The sequence below is a fragment of the Vidua chalybeata genome, chromosome Z (genome assembly GCF_026979565.1).
Source record: "Vidua chalybeata isolate OUT-0048 chromosome Z, bVidCha1 merged haplotype, whole genome shotgun sequence".
In the NCBI taxonomy this organism is placed as follows: Eukaryota; Metazoa; Chordata; class Aves; order Passeriformes; family Viduidae; genus Vidua; species Vidua chalybeata.
Window position 1 is genome coordinate 63,403,092 of NC_071570.1, and position 20,248 is coordinate 63,423,339.

General features: G+C 36.2%; 1 protein-coding gene across 2 annotated transcripts in view; it reads right to left on the reverse strand.

The window, feature by feature from the left end:
• The window catches only part of PCSK5 (proprotein convertase subtilisin/kexin type 5), a 225,697-nt gene that overhangs the window by 117,147 nt on the left and 88,302 nt on the right, over positions 1 to 20,248 (reverse strand). For both annotated transcript variants that reach the window (XM_053931696.1, XM_053931697.1), the window contains exons 6-7: positions 14,989 to 15,077; positions 9,365 to 9,537 (exon numbers count right to left, since the gene is read on the reverse strand). In XM_053931696.1, coding sequence (XP_053787671.1) covers positions 9,365 to 9,537; positions 14,989 to 15,077 — 262 coding nt within the window. The remainder of the gene's footprint in view (positions 1 to 9,364; positions 9,538 to 14,988; positions 15,078 to 20,248) is intronic.

The window sequence follows — 20,248 nt, forward strand, 5'->3', positions numbered from 1 at the left end:
ATATGATACCTTTGAAACATTGAAGCTATAAAACATTCTAATGTGCATATAACAAAACCCCGTATTGAATAACCACAGGCACCTATGTATTTACACACTAATTATCAGGATATATCAGTGGAACAATTCAATATGTAGGCTTCATGTGGTGTATTTTTTACTTTACTCTTCACAAGAAAAGCAGTTTAAACAGCTCCAAGATATTCCCCACAGAGCTATAACTAGTGCCTGAAGTGCAACCAAAAGAACTGTTGGCTGAAACCTGAATATGAACATGTGGAATATTGGAATGAATCTCTCATTTACCTAAACAAAACAGAGCCAGCTCAAGGACTGCATGAATCACAATTCTGGCTGAGGCTCTCTTTCTACAGTATCATTACTATTGTTATCAGGATAAAACAAGTTGTATATGGCAAACAAAATGTGATAACATGAGAGCTTGCTTTGCCAAAATTTCTGTTGTACAATCTGTAGTTAATCAGAGGCAAAATTGTCCCTGCAAGCAAAGCCAAAATAAACAAGCAGTGCATAGGAAAGCCATCAGTGTGAGAATTGAGTATGCAACTGATTTTATACACAAACACCACAAACACCCATTATATGGGATGGGTTCAGGCAGTCCTCATTGCCTTTATACTACTATCTGATTAATCACTCTAGAAAGGAGCCCAGGGCCACTAGATCCACATAGCTCTTTTTCACGACTTACATCAGACTCTTCCTTGTGGAAAACTTCAGGTTTAGAGATGTCTATTGAACTCTGGGAGTCAACAAAAAGAATCTCCTATGTTCTGCAAATTTAGCTCTTTTCAGTAGATAAGCATGAAAATATGGCCGCTTCACTTCTACTTTTGCAGACTGAGGACTTAAGGAACAACTTTGTGCAGTTTGTCTCCCACAGCGTTCATTTAAGAAACAACATACAGGCTGTGTAGAAAATCATTGCCTTCACGGTTTTGTGCCTTGAACTGTTAAATTCTCGTCACAGAAAACTTTTTGCACCAAAATTCCAGTGATTTCCATTCCAGAAATCTCTTTTTTCCTACGTGAAATACACAGATACTACTTTTATTCATATACATGAGTGAAGTGTATATGTGATTTGCTCATATACAGAAACCAGATTCATGTTTCAAAAAGGCATACTCTGAAATCTATATACCTCAGTGTATGGAAAGAGATTCATTTGACAAAGCTACTCTTCAGTATTGTTTTTTCAAATTAAGATTTACTCCACAAAAATAATGGAGTGGGTTTTTTTTGTCGTTGTTGTTTTTTTTTATGTTCAATACATCACTTGTTTTAGGGTGGGCATCCAAAACCAGAGGCATTTTGTCAAGTCCAAAAACAGCAATGCTGTTTCAATTCTGACTTGTTTCAACAGTTTCCATGTATGTGTGAGATGGGATGAGGTAACCAAACAGTTTTGGTTTCCAGTACACTTTGTGACATTGTAAGGAAAATGGACATTTTTTGTAACTCTCATTACAAATTTTCCCATCTTTCAGGATTATTTTATTTCAATGAATGCGATGTAAGAACATTTTTGATATATTTACTATTTTTCTGCATTTTTTTGTACTACATGCTGATTACCTGTGAAAAAGTTAATTTTTTCACAGAAAGCAAAGGAGAGAAATTTTAAGGTTAGCTTTGTCTGGGGAGGAAAGGGTTGAAAACCGCGAGATTGGTGAGGAGAGAGAAAAGTAAGTTCTTTTCAGAATTGTTTTTGCTCAGAGACCAACCCTGCACCTCGGAAGATGTTAGAAAATACTCTGTGTGAGAGAATTCATGTATTTGTGTTTGCTTTGGGTCGTTTTCTGTTTGATGAAGAAGAAATTAAATTTTCTCAGAGTAGATAACAGGATGTTGCTAAAGACCTAAAAGCATTTTTCCTGTAGGCTGGGGGCCTTTTTGTAAGTGGGGAAGGGAGATAAATTTTAAGATTGTAAAACACAGCCCAGTGAAGACATGCTCCAGGCTCTTTGATATGTAATGCAGGGGTCAGGCCCTGCTAAAATGAGTCTAGCAATGTATGTATATCCCTTTGTTTCTTTGTAATCCTCCAGCCAGTGAGGTGATGGAATAAATCTATTCTTTGCACTTCAGATGTGAGTTGTGATTGCCTTGGTGTTAGCTGCATATATTTGGTACACACACTTTGTACTCATATTTCCCAAACAAAATAAAGTGTACTGTACGAAAGTTCATCCAGGTATCACTAAGCCTAAATACTATTTCATTTACTGGAAGGCAATATTCTAAATTCTACTTTGTCTGAATGCAAAAAGTTGCTAACTGTGCACAAACAGTAGAGCAAAGGATTACTATTATTAGCTTAATAATGTGTTAAGGTTATTGCCTAACCTCATTTTTGCTGGGCAACCCCCATTTGTAGAAAACTACATAATACCAAGTTTAAATCACATCTGCAAAGTCATTAAGGCATCTGAGATACATCAGCCAAATGCAAGGTAATCAGACCTAGAAATTAGGCTTATTGGTAAGAAATAAAGGAAGGTGAACAAACTTTGCAAAGCAATAGCTTAGGAAGTTTAGGACTATGGAAGATAATCAATTGGGAATGAGCTGCCCTAAAATAGTCTGTCCACTGGATTACTAATTAAGATCTATATGAACCCATCCAGGGAATATGGAAGCAATACTATGCACGCATAGAAAATGCTTAAACTTGCATGCCCCATTCCGGTATCCACACTGGAAATAATAATGCCAGAAAACAGAAAGTGTTTCAGAAAGAACCAGAAGAATGAAGTCTGACTAACAGAAAGAAATTCAATATACAAAACATTACTCTTAAGATTGCAGAACAGATTTTAAAGGTCAGTAAGTGGTGCCTACAATACTGTACAAAAGTTTAAAATGCAACAAACACTTAAGCATTTCAGATAAACCTGTGAAGTTTTTGTTTGGTAACTTATTTTATGTAGAGAAATGTATTAGAACTAGAGTGTCAGGCTTCTGCAAAGATGTGATGAGCCCTGCAAGAAATTTGTAATGAAACAAAAGAAAATTAACATTATTGTAACATCAAGGTGGGAGTGGAAATAATTGTACAGGAAATAATATAGTCTCTGCTGGAAAAATATATAGGTCAAGGAAGTTATGAGTAGAGTATGTCAAGGATGAGCTCGGGAAACAAAGTTATTAGGTATTTTCACCTAAAAGAGAACGAGCATCTTAGTGAGTCTAGTAATCACCATCACCTGCATTCAAGAAAAGAATTCAGGCTGGAAGATGTGGAGAAGCACTACTCTAATAAGCAGAGATGGACAGACTAGTTTTTAAGTGATCAGTGAGTGTGGCATGTCTATCATATCTAAAAGAAGCTTGAAAGGAGACTAACTGAAAAATGTATTAGAAACAAAAATGGAGGAAGTTGTTTAAGATGAGGCACAATTTATATCCAGGAACAAATGGGAAGAAAACTACACGTGAAGAAACCATGTTGTAACTTAGAAGAAAATCTCTAACCAATAATTAATGCTGGCCATCAAATGTTTTCCCAGCAGAATCAGAGGGGAAAAGAATCTGACTTTTTCTAGAACATAAAATGCTCAATGTATTTAAATGGCACAATACCTGTGGTGGTAGAAATGGACGATCTATGCTGTCATTTCCTGTCTTATGTCCTATGTTCCAATTCAATTTATCCAAGAGATCAATTGCTCAAAATCTGTAATGACTTAGATGTCGAGTTTTCTAATACCATAAGATGCACCATAAATACAGCAAAAGAGGCGGTTTACAGTGGAAATGATAGTAAGAGACTTAGATGAGTAATTAGCTATACTATTTTCAATAGTAAAGGTTGCTACTGGCTTGCAAATACATGGACATGAGATTTCAGTTAAGACTAGCTCTTCTCAAAAGATTTCCAAAAACCAGAAAATAATAGATGGATCAGGAAAACAGGGATATAGATGAAGCAACAACGGGATGAAATTTCACTGATTGGGCTTATGACAAAAGGCAGGTGCGGATGATAGATGTTAGAACTATGAATATCAAGTCAATGGTGCTGTGTCTTGACATCAGCAGGAAGAAATACGATGAAAAAATATTGATGGACTTTTCAAGTTCTATTATGTAATCAGCATCCACCTCTAGTACAGAGCAAATCAAAGTTTAACTTAGTATGTTGAAGCATATGTATATATCTATATCTTATCTATATATATTTCTCATCACATATCCATGTTCATTTTATATCATAGATGCAACCAGGATACACAGTATATATGCAAATTATATGACAGATAAATGCCAGGATCTAATACCAGATTGTATCAGCGTACTGCAAGTCATGCCTTCTGAGACCATTCTCAAGTACAGCACTAATTCCTCTGATTGATTTTCAACAAGTATTTTTTGCCAACTTATTGGAAATGTGCAGGAGGTCTCCGGCATGGAAAACATATCCATAAATGATCGCAGACATGTATAAACACAGGTATGTGTTATTTAGACTCAAACAACAGCTGTACAAGGTGAAAAAACACAATATGCAGTTTAAAAGATAATTTTAAAAATCTGCTGTGTATCACTTGAAATGCATTAAAAACCAGCCATTTTGGCACGTTTGACTAGAAGTTTTCCTGCTATAACTTCTGCCTTTGATTTCTGAAATGCAGTTCTCTGGCGAAGTAAAAGGGAAAAATTCCTCTTGGTGTAGGCAACCCATCCTACTCAGAATAATGCAGAGACATCATGACAGGACAAATAAATTTAAAAGAAACATCTCTAGAAACATAGAACACTGTGAGCAAACCTTTGCCTAGACACTTCCAAATGACAAGAAATCTCTTCCATTTTCAGAGCAGAAACATACAGTAATGATGATGATGATAATAACTCTTAAATCCTTCTTCTTGTTTTCTCCTTTTCTTCCCTTTTCTCCCTCACTCTTGCATGTGGGTAGGATGCTTGTAGTGATTGTAAGAGAGTCTTTCTGCTCCCAGCAAGCACTTGGAACACACACTCTGCAGCCAAAGCTGTTGAAGCGAGAGATATGAGAAGGGGCAATGATGATGAGAGAGAAGGCATGAAGCTGAGTTTGCACAAGAGGTTCAGCCACACAGCATCTGATCATTAATGTCCATCAAATATTTTGGCTTGAGTCCAGCTCACTAAATAGAGTGGTGTCACAGCAGTAAGATGAAGGTGCCTGTGCCAAAAATTTCCATGCAGATTGCCCTTCTCTCCACCCTCTCTAGGTTATATTAAGGATGACCTGACTAGTTGCTGATTTATATACACTTATGTGTACTACAGAAAAAACATAAAACATACGATTGGTGAGACACTGGAGGGTGAGATAACCAGCTCTTTGAAACCTTTAAACGAAAAATATCTACAGTGGTTACATATCCAGAAGCTTGACTATTAGGTCTTTGCCAAACAGCAGTGAGAGAACAAGTCTGAATATCTGAAAAGCTTTCCTCTCCAAATGATGTTGACACTATTGCAGAATACCAGGCTTATTTGTATGAATACAAATGATCTAGCCTGAATGCTGCATGGCAGAGCCACGAGTCAGCAAACTCATCTCCATCATGTGCTTATAGCATTGTGCTTATTAACAGTGACACACTGACAGGTATCTTGAAAACATACTTAGATTTCATATTTATGAATCAAGGAAGGCTTTTGTGCTCTCCATTTTGTCCCAGATTCAGCACAGTCTTATGATATAATTTGCCCATAATCACGTTATGCAATGCTAAGCCTGCTTGTTCTTGAGCACAGGGTGAAATGTGACATTACATACTTTCCTTGAATATGTTACTTTTTGCTATACCACCATTTGTTTGATTTTTTTTTCAGGCAAATTCTGTATGATTACAATGGATTTTTATTGATATTATGAGGTCTACAAGCTCTAATGCATTAGTATTTAAAATGTAGACATCTAGAATTTTCCGCACTTACAACTACACTATTTTCAAGAAAAGGACCTTCTCAGCTGAAAGCACGCTATAAATGGAGTTCTGTATTTATTCTCTTTGAATTTAAGTATGTAAATTTAATAAAATTAAATGAAATACCCTTAAAGATGACATAAAATCATAGTACTTCTGACAGGTTTAAAAACCGGTTTCCTTTTTCATTACCTTGGTCCTGGAATTTTTGAGTATATTTAACTTATGGAATCATTTCATTAATTCATTTATTCCTCAGTAGCCTTTCTTTAAACATGTTTGTCTACTTCAATTCAAGGCATGTGCTGTCTCTCTCTAATTCTACAGAAATCTATGCAGTCATCTTTATTATTTTCTGCAGGATTTGAAAGGTGTAATCATATTAGCTCAGCAGAATTAAAAATAATAATAGTTGTGAAACACAAAGCATAAGCAGCTAATTGGAATAATATGTGCTGAAGATAAATCAGGTGCTTTTTTCATGGAACCCAGTCTCTCAGGAAACTCAACAACAGATGGCTCTTGCATCCATTTCATTTTTATGCAATGATTATAATAAATAAAAAATAATAATTGCATCTGATTATGCTATAATCAAAGTTATTATTCAGCACTATCTTTGATTTACCTAATAAAACCAGCCAGACATAATTTCCTTTTCAGATGTTTTTAAAAAATACTGGCATTTCCTTTTGCTGTTCCATTTTAAAATTCTAATATACAATTGTGTGGATACTTGCATGATAAATTAAGAATATTGATCTTCAAATTTTGTGTAGGTCTGAAAGATTGTTTTGCCAAATTTTCCTGTACTGATGTGTCCAGGGTAACCCAAAATGTTACTGTATTCCATATCTATCTGTGCCCAAAGTTGTTACTGTCTCTTTGAGACCCAGTGGCCAGAAAAGAAACAGTGAGGTCAGGGTGTATGCTAGTCCTTTTTTAAGGTTGGGGGCATTCAACAAAAAGTGCTCTTTCTCTTCTGTTTTTGCTGGGCAAACAGAGGTAGCACAAGGCAGACAGCAGCTGCACCACCAAGCCAAGAAAAATAGAACATCCCCACTCCATATGGTTGCCCCAGACTTCCAGCAGTGCCTGGTCAAAGCAGGAGGGCATGGAATGCAAATTGTCCCAAGCCCTCTGCCTGCTATTTTTGCTAAAGAGAAGGTGAAATCCCTCCATGAGTTCCAGCTGTTGATCCAGTTCCAGTCTCCAGGGACTCTAGGTATTCTTTCTGTTTTGTTCTTTTTCCCTGTTGGTTGATATCTGGGGAGAAGAGGGAGATTTTTACTTGCGGAGGTTCAGTTGCTGTGTTGTTCTTCTCCTCTGTTCTCTCTCTCCACCCCAGGTCATCTGCAGAGGGAGCCATGCGGGGGATAACAGTTGTCTGCCATTTTCTCTTTATCTCTCCACACAAGGTCATCCATGGAGAGTGCCATCTTGGGGGAGGGTTTCTCTGCTGTTTTTGCTTTTCTTTGTTTCTGGGGAATCCATGAGGAATCCATGAAATTCAGCAACATTTTAACTACTGATTATCACAGTTATTTTTTGTCTGTTCCTGTTTCATTTTTTAGTGATTGTTTTAAACTGTTATTATTTCACTTATATCCTCTTGCATTCATCTCTCCTTATTGGCGAATGTAGAGTGGTTAAAACTGAAAGGGAAGGTAACTCACGCTGGAATGTCTGCCCCTTTAATTTTCTTAAACCAAGATACAATGTTACTTTAGTTTACTCTACAGATGCGATCCTAGATGTTATACTTTTGTTGTTCAGTTCAATATTTCTGAAAAAGGAAAGTAACGATCTGTACATAACATAATAAGCATTTTTGTCTGCCTATTATTATTGCACAATTATTGTGACTCCTTAGGGAAATCTATGTTTGGCTGAGTATGTAATCACGATCTTGAACAATGAGCCCATTTCTGGGATATTCTGTCAAAGAAAATTAATCTTTTCTTCTTCCATTTGCCTCATCTTTTAAAATGACACAGCTTATGACAGTGTAAGGAAATACAGAGAAAGTACCTTTATCTGAACACAGAAAGACATTACTAATTAAAAAGAAAGAGAACAGTTCATCTTGAAGTAAATCTTGGTCTGGAAACAGCCTACCAGGTAAGATGGTAATTCCAACATGCATTTACAATTTTTTCAGTCTATATTGTATTTTAAAGAATGGAAATTGGAGGTTAATCTTAAATGTTGTATATTTCTTATCAGTATATTTTAATATAAGTTCTAAAAAGAACTTCTATTTAGTGAGTAGAAATGAAGCTTTCATAGTCAGAGACAGATAAAATATCCAAATATATGGAAATTTAGATCTATTCAATTCCTCATGGGCAACTTAAGGCAGAACAAAGTTTGATAAAATGACATAAAAGTTAAATTGTAAAAATAATAATTTGACTTGTATCAAATATGACTTCTATTATTTCTCAAAAAAATATACCAACCCTTTTCTTCATTGTTATCAGAAAAAACCTACCTCAGAAAATTAAATGCCATGTTTTCACTATAGACTGGTGCTTATTTCACATACAGAACAATGTATTGGCAAAATGAAATTCATCTGGGTTCTGTAGGGTATCCTCTCATATTACTGCTATAATAATAACAACAGTGGAACAATAACATTTGTAGGCAAGATCTATGCTCTTGGCAAGTTACTCCACATATTTATCCCTAGTTTGAGCACTTGAGATTTCAATGAGGAAATGGCTGAGTCCTTCTGGTACAGAAATTCAGGCTGAACTTTTCACAGTTGTCTTCCCTACATGAAATATGGCATTTAAACAAACACATACATATGTTTAAACAAAGAACTTTCTTGAGCAAAAAAAGAAAAACTGCATCCTTGCAGTTGCATTAGTGTCCCCTTCATCACAGTATTGTAAATTCTCTGAGACCAGACATAAATGTTAGAAGAACCATGAGTATAGAGCTTTTTTTGCCCCCAACTCCCTATTAAAATCATCATACTTACATTAAGAAATCACACATAACAAAGCAAAACAGAAATTAAGAAAGAAGGAAACATAGTCAAAGGTTTTGCTTTAAAATTTCTTTGCAACTCAGATTTGATGAGTTGGCACTGATCTGCAAAGTAGCATTTCTCAATCAATTTATTTCTAATTACATCACTACCTCAGAGAAGTATTAAAAGACACTGAGGATGATGTATTTCAGTTGAAAATGAACAAAGCTGATACCTCAGGTAAGACTGAAAATAAGGTCACTGATTGTCACTACAAAAGAAAAATATGTTTTGAGTTTTACACAAAGGAAGTTTTCTTCTTTCCTTCCAAGTCCTTTGCCTTCCCCATGCTGAGCACTTGCATGTACTGGGCACAGGTACCCTTACATGTGCACATGAAAGCAGATCCAGGCGATGCACTGTGATGTCAACCTACCATTCTGATGCCGTTCTCAAAGGCCTGACGTGCTAGAGAAGCAGGTCCATCCACAGTCTTACCATCATCATCGGGCCCCCAGCTGGCACTGTAGATGTGGATGTGCTGGGGATTAAGGCTTAGAGACTTTGCTTCTACCATATCTGTCACATCTCCATCCAGCATCCGTACACCTTCAGAATGAAAAATACAATGAACTGTACAGACAAACTCAAAATGTTTCTTTTTTTGTTTTACCCCCCCAGAGAAAATTGTTGTGTATGACACTGAACTGAGTAATTATAAGAATTCCTACTGTTATTAAAGAAAAAACAGTACGAACAAAATCTGTTTGGGTATCTGTTTTCCCTATGTCTCTAGATGGAGAAACTATAAAAAGATATGAATATTTGCATCCTTCTTTAAGTTTTAAAAATTATATGTAAGTAATTTATACACTAAACAGCCTTCAAACTTCAACAATAAAGTTTTAGGCTAAATAAAATTCTAAAAAATACTTGAATTTTTAATTTTTTTTTTTGTCACCTAAAGATAACAATTTATTTTCTTTCTCCTTTTATACTGCAGTGAAACTGTATCACCTTCCTTGAGTCATTCAGTTTCAATCATGTTAACAGATGTAATAAAAGGATCCCTACAGACAAGTAACCTTGGCATCATTCCTTCATTGCACAAGGCTGCAAGGAAAAAACTGGGGAGAAGTCTCTTGTGTACAGAATGATTACCACAGACTGTAGCACAGCAATTACAAGAGGTTATGAACAAATACGTAATGTTCTTCAACCTGAAATTACAATATGGTGAACATCCTTCTCTTAGAAGAAGTTTTTGAGAGGTATAATCTGAAATTCTTATGTTAAAAAAATCCATTCATGTTTGGGCAATCTGAAAACTGAGAAAATATGGAAGTTGGGTTTTTTCTAACTGTAAGACTTTGTGATTAAATCTGAGAAAAACACCAATACCAGTTTTAACCTAAACAAGAAAAAAGACCTACACACAGCTAGTGTGACATGTGATCAAAGGAATACTAAATATTAAATAAAAATTAAGTAAAATTGTATGATAGAGGGATGATCACTCTCACAATTTACAAGATGCTCTTTCCACTTTAAAAGGCTACTCCTATTTATAAGCCAAATTTATATATTTTTAATTACAGAAACATTGCATTTTGCTTATAAGCTCACATTAAAGAAACTTGTGTGTTTACTAAGACATTAGCTTTCAATTGACAAGAGGCATAGGGACCGCTCTGTTGAAAAAATACTTTTTTTTCCCTTACTCTATTTGACTTAAAAATGAAAAGTGACTGTATTTCTCAGTTCACACAAAAGTTGCCTATGTTTTGTGAGATAATAACCTTCTACAAACTGTGATCTCACTATGAACTTTGTTTTATAAAAAAGAGTCATTAAACCAACTCTGGGATTCTAGGATTTTATTTTCTTCTCATAATCACAGAAAATAAATGATGGGTGAAAGTTGTGTTCCTTTAAAGCATATTAAAGTATTTCTCTAGTTCTGAATAAAGGCAATCAAGGTACACTGGTTTCGAAAGAAGGAAAATAAAGCTTTCTTTATGACTTTCTTAGCCAGTCTAAATATTATATTCAACCAATGAACAATAACTCAATGCTGGCACTGGCACCTAAACTAAATAACACTTTTTTTTTTTTTTTCTGTTGGTCAAGGCCAAATGTGTGATGTTCAACCAGGCCAAGTGCCAAGTCCTGCACTTCAGTTACAAGATCCCCATGCACCACTACAGGCTGGGGACAGAGTGGCTGGAAAGTGGCCCAGGGCAAAGGACCTGGGGGTGCTGGTTGACAGCCAGCTAAACATGAGCCATCAGTGTGGCCAGGTGGCCAAGAAGGCCAATGGCATCCTGGCCTGTGTCAAGAAGAGTGGCCAGCAGGACCAGGGAAGTGATTGTCCCCCTGTCTTGGCCCTGGTGAGGCTGCTTCTGGAGTTCTATTTCCAAGCTGGGCCCCTCACTTGAAGAAAGACAGGTGCTGGAACATGTCCAGAAAAGGGTAACAGAGCTGATGAAGTCCCATGAGGAGCTGCTGAGGGTGGGGATATTTAGTCTGGAGAAAAGGAGGCTCAGGGGAGGCCTTATTGCTCTCTACGATTGCCTGAAAAGAGGTCATAGCGAGCTGGCGGTTGGCTTCTTCTTCTCTGAGGCAACCAGCAATAGGATGAGAAGACACTGTCCCAAACTGCACCAGGGGAGGTTCAGGGTGAACATCAGAAATAATTTCTTCACTGGAGGGGTTGTTTAAGCAGTGGAGCAGATTGCTCAGGGAAGTGGTGGAATCACCATCCCTGGAGGTGTTCAAGAAACAACAGGACATGGTTCTTAGTGCTGTGGCCTAGTTTACAAGGTGGTGGTGATCAGTCAAAGGTTGGACTTGAGGACCGTGGTCTTATCCAACCGAAATGATTCTGTAATTCTGTGCAAGATGACTCTGAACAACAGACATTTCACTGGATATTTGCAGTGAAAATAATGCTCCTTCCTTCGTCCTTGCCTTTCTATCCACCTCCCTCCAATGTCTGCAGTCGTTAAGTCTGGTGATCGCCCATCCTCCAAACTGTATTTGGCATGTGGTGATAGCATAACAAAAGCTATCCAAATGGCAATTAGCAGACACTGCAGATTGTTCCAAGACTTTAGAGCCCTACAAACTTTTTCTAACATTTGCAGTATTTGCAAAATGTAAGCGGCTTTTTACTCAGAACAAATTTTCAATGAATTCTAGGAGACATCCAAAACTGAGCTGAAAGAAGTTTTCTTTTAAAATGCTTGGTTTTATTCAACATCTGACTTAAACTTAGAAAAACAGCTGAACTAATCCTCGTCAACGGAAGTCAATATACATCTGTTGTGCCATAATTCAGTGTAACTGTTTTCCTATCAGGACTTGAGCCCAGCCAAGTAACTAAGCACCCAAATCCCCACAGATGTTTTACAACTTCCACAATCAGTTTGCAATCATAATAGCAAACTAATCAAGCTTTCCTATAAAAAGTCTCACAGGCTCTGTATGTGGTAATTTGTTTTGCATGATTATTTCAGAGTTTAAATCTAAAAAAAAGATCCATCCCTTTGGTGCACTGGTTTGTCTTTTAGTGAGAGGGACCTGTAGCTTAGCTGCACAGAAACTTGTATAATTTTTTTATAAGGTACTTGTCATAACCTGTGAAAAAGCTGAAGACTCAGATTGCAATTTTACTAAAATTTTCTTTTCTACAAGTTATATCTCCACTTATGCCATTTTAAAAGAAGGCTCAGACTTTCCAATAAACGTGGTCATCAGATGTTCTTAAATATATGGAAATAAGACAAGGAGTACAAACACGTTTAGAAGCAAATTAGTATTATTAATGGATATCTTGTTAACAACTTACCATCAGAAACATCATTAATTGGATTTGTTCAACTGTCAGTATTTTATGGTATATTGATGGGACAGATTTTTTTTTCCTTCTGCTTGATATATTAAATATCCCTTATGTGTTCAGAAATGCTTTCTGGTTTGAAGTAAAAGACACTTATCTTGGTGGAGCAAATCCAACATCATTGTCAGCAGGTGCTTCTCTATATAAGAAGAATGCAACTGCTTTACCTCAACGCTAGCTTCTCCAAGAATACCCCAGGAGGGCCTTTAAATCCCTGGGAAACAACTGAGCTGAATACTAGTTCAGCTTATTATGGTTCAAAAATTTTACACTCTAGCTGGCCTGCAGAGAGGGAACACAACCATAGTATATTCACATGAGTAGCTTATGGCTGCTCTGAAGGAAAAGAATGAGACATGCCAAGTAGAGGTCAGCAGCAGCAAAGCTCTCAAACATATTCACCTGGTGGAAGAGGAAGCTTAACCTACCTTGCCTGGAATTTCCTCTTAACTCTGATTTTCTGCAGATTATTTGTTGAGCTTCCTGAAGTCTTATTTCCAAATGCTGATCCTTTTAAAAGGTGACACCTCAAGTGAGTTTTTATATACTGTTATTAATTTCCACCTTTCTTTTAGGAATAAATAATAAAAAGGCATAAATGTATCTAGTCTTTACTGTTTCTATTACCTGTATACTGTATTCATCTGAATCAGTTTTTACACTATATTTAGAGAAGACTGTGAGTCAGCTAATATGCTTGGAGGGTATTTATTATTATTGTATATTCCTAATGCTTAATAATTAATAAACTATTAAGAAGTCACTGTTACTTCTGGAGAACTTTTCAAAGCCATGTCAAAGCTGTTGCAGGTTGTGTGACTATTCCACTCAAAAATAAAACTTCTTTGGAATGTATCTCTTATTTCCATCAGTGCACCAGCTCTCTTCTAACTCTGGTTTGACAAGTCAACAAATATGATATCACAACTGCTGGTTCACAGTTAAATGCCATGTTCACATGAGACAACCTGTTCATCTGTCACAAACTCCCTCACTTGACTGCGAGAATCACAGTTCTGATTTTCTAAACCACTCTGACAGGGTAGTTTTGTGCAGGAAGGCTCTTCACCTGAGGGGATTTTTTTTTTTTTTTCTGCATCACTCTAACATTATCCTGGATCTGGGCTTATCTACCCTAATTTTGTTTACCCAGCAGGAAAACAGAAAGCTGACATGAGGATGATGTTGTGTGCTTTGGGTAATTTGAAATGCATCTGTGCTTACATTAGATTTGGATCAAACTTGTACTGATCCAGCAGAGAACAGATACAGTATTTTCAATAATGGAAACATGGTCTCAATTCTGCCTGCTCATATTTTTGAACTATCCTCTGGTATAAAAATAGGTAAACATGTTTCTGTTTTCACAGACAGGCTCTATTTTAGGCTCTATTTCAAAAGGCAACAGTTAATGAGTTTGAGATACGAGTCTTTCAGCTGAAAGCCAATATACCAATCCCACGACTTCATAGAAAGTTCAGAATAAACTTCACTAGAAGTATTACAATCTGTCACAGGCAGGCTACATCCCAGGAGACATGCAGATGACATTTTGATAAACTCTGTCATAAAACTACGCTAAAGACCAACAACCAAGGACAAAGAATTCACAAAAAACACTTGAAACTTCTTGGCTGAATGAACAAAAATATGGGATCAAACATTGATTTTCAGGCAATAATCTTATCACCTACAGGGATCAAAAGAAAATTCTCACCAACCACAGACAAAATCCATAAAAATGCATTATGATTTGAGAGTGTTTTGTTTGGGATCAATATGCAAGGCAATATAACTGATGTGTACCTTTACTTATGGTTTGTCGAAGTTCATGGCTTAAGAGCTCTGAATCTGTGAGAAAACCCTAGTGTCCTGATTCTGGGGTCATGTTTTCATCAAAAGTTTGACTTTCTATTTTTTGATGTGTACTGGAAGGCAGTGTTCTAAAGAGCACTGCAGAAGGGCCACCATAGACAAACTCCTTCAGTACTGATATTGAACAACTATTCTACAACTGAGCTTTACTAGCTAACACAGTAAGGCTTGTTCATACAAATCTCCTACTCTTGTTGAGAAAGGTCTGAATGTACCATTTAGCACAAATGGCTCTTTGGTTGCTTTATTTTTTTTTTTTTTCTGTGGGAGATTGTTTCACATACCTCCAATCTTGGCATTAAAGGCGATTCCTACTGTGCAGTGTGAGTTGTTTGCCGTGGCTGCCACTTCTCCAGCACAACGGGTTCCATGCCTGCAATGAGACAAACATTTTTCCAAGTAAGCACAAACTATTGGGATTAAAGGCTTTGATTTTGCTTATCCTCAGGCGCTAAATGAACAACTATCCATCATATATCGTTGTATTTAACTCCTCACAGTAATTTATACCCATGTTAAAATATTCCTCTGAACATGTTTTAACATAATCACCATCACTTTAAACTCTTCATGCCTACTGGAAACACACACATACAGGAATGATACATAATTCACAGCAACAGAAAGGAGTCTTAGATATTGGTTCTCCATTTTGAACAAAATCTTACATTTAAATAAAATGTTTGTCCAGAATTCTGTAACAACTACTCCTATTGCTAGTATGTGTATGTCCATCCAACCTCCACCACACACAATATGCCATGAGGAAGATGAGGTTGCACCAATGCCCACACTGCTATTTAGAGGTGAGGCTAAGACGGTGTGCCAGGTATGCTCAAAGCTTAGGCACATCTTGGTCCTGCATTGGGCCAGCCCTGCAAACCTGCTTGCCCTTCTGGGAGCAGTAAAAATGTCAGAAGCACCCATCACATCAGAGGTACGCTCTGTGCCTAGAAGCAGAGTTGAGCTGCAAGTGCTCAATTTCAAGAAGCTGCTGAAGGAAAACACGAAACTGCAAGAAGTGGCTGCTCACCCCCTTCACCACTGTGCAAAGCCACAGGAGGATGCTTTGCCTAGCCCAGATCCATGCACTCTACAAACATGGATTTCACAGGGTGTTTTCTACTAGTAAGTCGTACCCTCATCCTTGTGCAGTTAAGCAGCTCCATTGCAGAAATGTGACACAAGCAAGATAGAGTAGGCAGGGAACTTTAGAGAGGTGTTATGAAGGGGAGATACAGAGTTTCAGCCCAGACAGCAAAAGAGACGGGAAGTTGATAAGACATAGACAGAAAGATAACATAAGGCTTGAGTAGCCAAAAAGAAAGAAGTTTAAGTCAAAGGGAGAAATGAAAAACTACACAGCAAGTACTTCAGAGGAGGCTGAGATCAGTTGTGTACACAGACACCCTTCTCCTGGTGGTGGTTGACAGACTTCCTTGCACACACATTTGGAGAACACAGGTGCTTTTTAATTAAAGTTGATGCCCTTATTACAGACAAGAATCATTGCTGCTTTCCCTTGGTACAGCTTGTTTGCGTAGAGTCATTCCTTATTTCATTATTATTAGAGTAATTTTTCCCCCTTACCCTTTAAAGACAATTAGATGGGAGACACTAAGATGACTTGTTTGGAATGGATTAATGTAAAACAAGAACAACAAATAGGACTAGGAAAAAAGAGAAGAAAGAAAAAAAGCAATATAAATGATCAATGCTAAAATGTCAAAGACTGTAATTCAGTTTATTTGACAAGTAAGATATACATAACCTATGAGAAAAGTGTAAACTTTATTCACTAAATCAAACTGACAAGTTGGAAACTGATTAATTCTAAAACTGGTTCAAGATTTCACAATTATATTATCTCAACTGATTTCCTATTCATCTGTCACAATTCATTATTTGGTTGCCAAACTTGACCAGAGAATTTTTCAAGACTAAATTTGAAGTTTATTTTTCATACGAAGACTAATTTTAAAGCCAAATTCTTCTTCATTTGAAAAAAGCCGGTTTGACTTTAATTGGCAAATAAATGTCTTACCCATTAACAGAATTAATTTTAAAAGCCTGAAGTAAATAATTTAAAAAATCACAGATGAAAACAAGTTTGAAAAGATCCCTCTTTATTTTCAAGTATTTCCAAATAGTCTTCTAGCTCTGTGTTTGAAATAATGTATTTTAAAAATGTCTTAATATTTAAATGAAAAGACCTCTCTTGAAAATTTTTACAAGACATTATATCTGAACATCCCAGTTTTGTTAGGTGTCACATGCAAGTTTTGAGGTGTTATCACTCAAACATCAAAGCACATACAACTATACTTTAAAAATGTAGAAATACCTGCAGACATCAGCTTAGTGCATATAATTCATTAATAAATCATTCCCTGCCTGGTGAAAGGCATGTGGCTAAACTGCAGCTTCCCAGACAGAGACTGAGTTGCTAGGAAGTCCCTCATAGGTACCAAGTTTGGGAAGATGTGATGGAAGGAAGGTCTTTCAGTAGAGAAAGTGAGTGGATAGAAGCCACACCTGGAGGAGGGAGGCTGCCTGGTGAAGAATGGAACAAACAGCTCCAATTTCTCCTTGGCTCCAAATGGACTATATGGATACCTGCTACTTTGGTAGCTACATCCAAGAGGCCCTGTCAAAAAGATTAGATTTACAGTGTATCATCAGACATACTGGTTACCCCAGGGCCAAGTAATGTGTGCAACATTAGTTCTGCTCACACCTCTTGGGATGCCCTTTTTATCAGAGGGGGAAACTTCCCATGCTTAAAGACAATGCATTAGTACTAAGAAATAAAAATCCAACTTAGTCATTATTATAAATTAGAGCAGAATCCCAGGGATGTAACGTGTAATGTGAACTAAACTATGTAGTTGGTGGAGATTGAAAATTATAAGAATAAAGGAATTTTAAATGTTCTAACAATTTTCAATCCTATGAAAAGAGAAAGAACAGAAATTTGGGTAGCTATTTGTATTTGTAGGAAAAGATCTGAGTTTGCAAAACTCTTCTTTAGTTAAAACTTTCAAATGTTTCCAAAGTTGAGTCTTAAACTGCAATACAATCCTCAACAGAAAATGTGGTATTTGAAGGGTTACAATGTAATAACAGATGGAGAAAAAACATATTTTAACAGCAATCATCAGAAATGCATTTTCTTGCATCCCAGACAACTGTCTCATACAGTACTGAAAAAATGTTCTTTTAGAGCTGTCATATATAAATGTTCTCTAATAATCTGGAGGGTGGAAAACACTTTCCAAATTGACACTAGGTTGAGATGCTTTTCTAGGAACATCTGAATAAGGATATAAAAAGGAACTGTCACATGTTAAAAGCATAGGCAAGCAAAATATCAATCTTTTGCCTTTAAAACATAATCTGCTACAGCTGAAAAATAGCAATAATAAAGCTACTTCCCAAAGGAGAGCTATTAGGATACTAACAGTGGAGAAAGATGACAGACTAAATATGAAAAACAAGTTACACAAATCTTCAATGTGAGATATCAAGAAAAAATGCCAAAGACCTGGGTGTCATCACAGGCAGGATACTGTTTCTCAGCATCATGGTTTTGTAATGTGGTTACAGCACAGGACTGGAAGATCTCCAGTCAACGTCCCCAGGGCTAATGACTTTTTGCATGATTATGGTAAGTTGCTTTTAGAACAACTTGAAAATATCTCATCAATTTGTCACAAAATCAAAGATGACAGCATTAAAACAAACACATGGAACACTTCACACGTCGGACATGCAAATTTTAAACTTAACAGCATGGGTAACAGCAATGCTGACTTGCCACTCTCTCAGCATTTGTTAGCTATTAGCAGTTAATTTGTCACAAGTGTGAAGTTCTGATGCAACTAGGAAAGGAATATGCCTCTGAAATTTCATTAGCATTTTACAGTGTTGTTTTTGTGAGTAGGAAAATTAACTGAACATATAAAACAAATATGTATTTTTTCTTTATTTTCAAAACAAACAATAAACAGATGGTCTGATGGAGCCAATGAAATAAGATGTAGAATAAAAAATATCAAACAAAATCAGTAAATAATATATATTTAGGCAAGTATATAGTCTAATGTACTAAAAACATAAAAAAATACTGATGTATTAATATACTTTAATCCAAGGGAAAATTTTTATTCAGCCTCTTTTCTGGAAGAAAAGATAGATATCTTTAGATAGATAGCTTTATCACTTTGCTCATGACATACAGAAAAAAGAACAAACAAAAGCCCAAGTTTAAATCTTGGCTAGCAAAATGGTAAAGGGAACAACTACATTACACATCTTAATGAGGGAAAAAGGACAAAATCAGGAGTATGTTTTTATACAAGAAAAAAAATGGAAGTAATTTAAAAAAATAGTTAATTTAGCTAATTCTTTACACTTGGGATTACTGGTTCAACACAAAAATTAAATTCTCTCTTCCAGTGTGTAACAGTCTCAGTGACTAGAACACAATCCTAGAACTGAAGATTTTGCAGTATCCTAATAACATTACTTGCTTAACTTTGAATAACAGCAGGGTAACACTGTACTCTTGCCCAATAAAGGTATCCTTAAAACTTCCCAAAGCAACTGCTAAAAATAACAAACAGAATAAACCACTTTTCCATTACATCTCCTTCTTTGGGATACTGGCCCTCTCTCACATATTAATACTGCCAGAAGATGACAGCAGCAAAGTAACCTACATTGGGTCATTCAGGACTTCAGGTATCTGTGGCTGAAATCCACAGTATTTCTACAAAAAATAAATACCTTGCTTCTTTGGGGAGAAGAAAGAATAAAGAATATGGCTGCCCCTTTATAGTTTTCTTGTAAGGCTTGACAGAAACTCTCATGTAAGTAAAGAAAGATACAAAAGTTAGTGTATTTAAATGAGCAAAAAATCTTTGCAGACAGCTTCTTATACTATTTTAACAATATTTTACTTCACTTCAATTTGGCCTTGTTCATCTCAAAAATGAAGTATTTCTACCTGACATAAGTATATTCAAGATGAGATTTGAAAAATTATGCCTCACAGTAATTCTTCACATAAAAATATGGATAATGATTATAGTTTCAGGTTTTGTTAATGTCTTTTGAGTCTAAAATTAATCCTAATTTGGAAACAAAGCCTCAGATTGCAAACCAAGTTAGTGTCACTCGCAATGTTACTTTATACAAATCAGAAGCTCTTGGTATACTTGTATGCTTTATGAATGGTTCCTGTTAATTTAACCTTCTGGTTTGTATCTTCTTTCACTAATGAACTGTTATCAGTGTTTCTGACTATATGGCTATCCGAAGTCAATGATCTATTACAATTTTCAACAGTCTTTGAAAGCTTTAGAGTACGAACTGGAACACAACAGAATTATTATTTTTTGGCTGCACCATGTATTTGCTATTCCAAGGAAAGTCCATCCATATTTACCCAAGATATCCTTAGAAAACAAAGTCTTGGACACAATGAATAAAGCTTGTTAGAAAGCTACTGCTGAAAATTCTAAATGTACCACCTACAGTGAA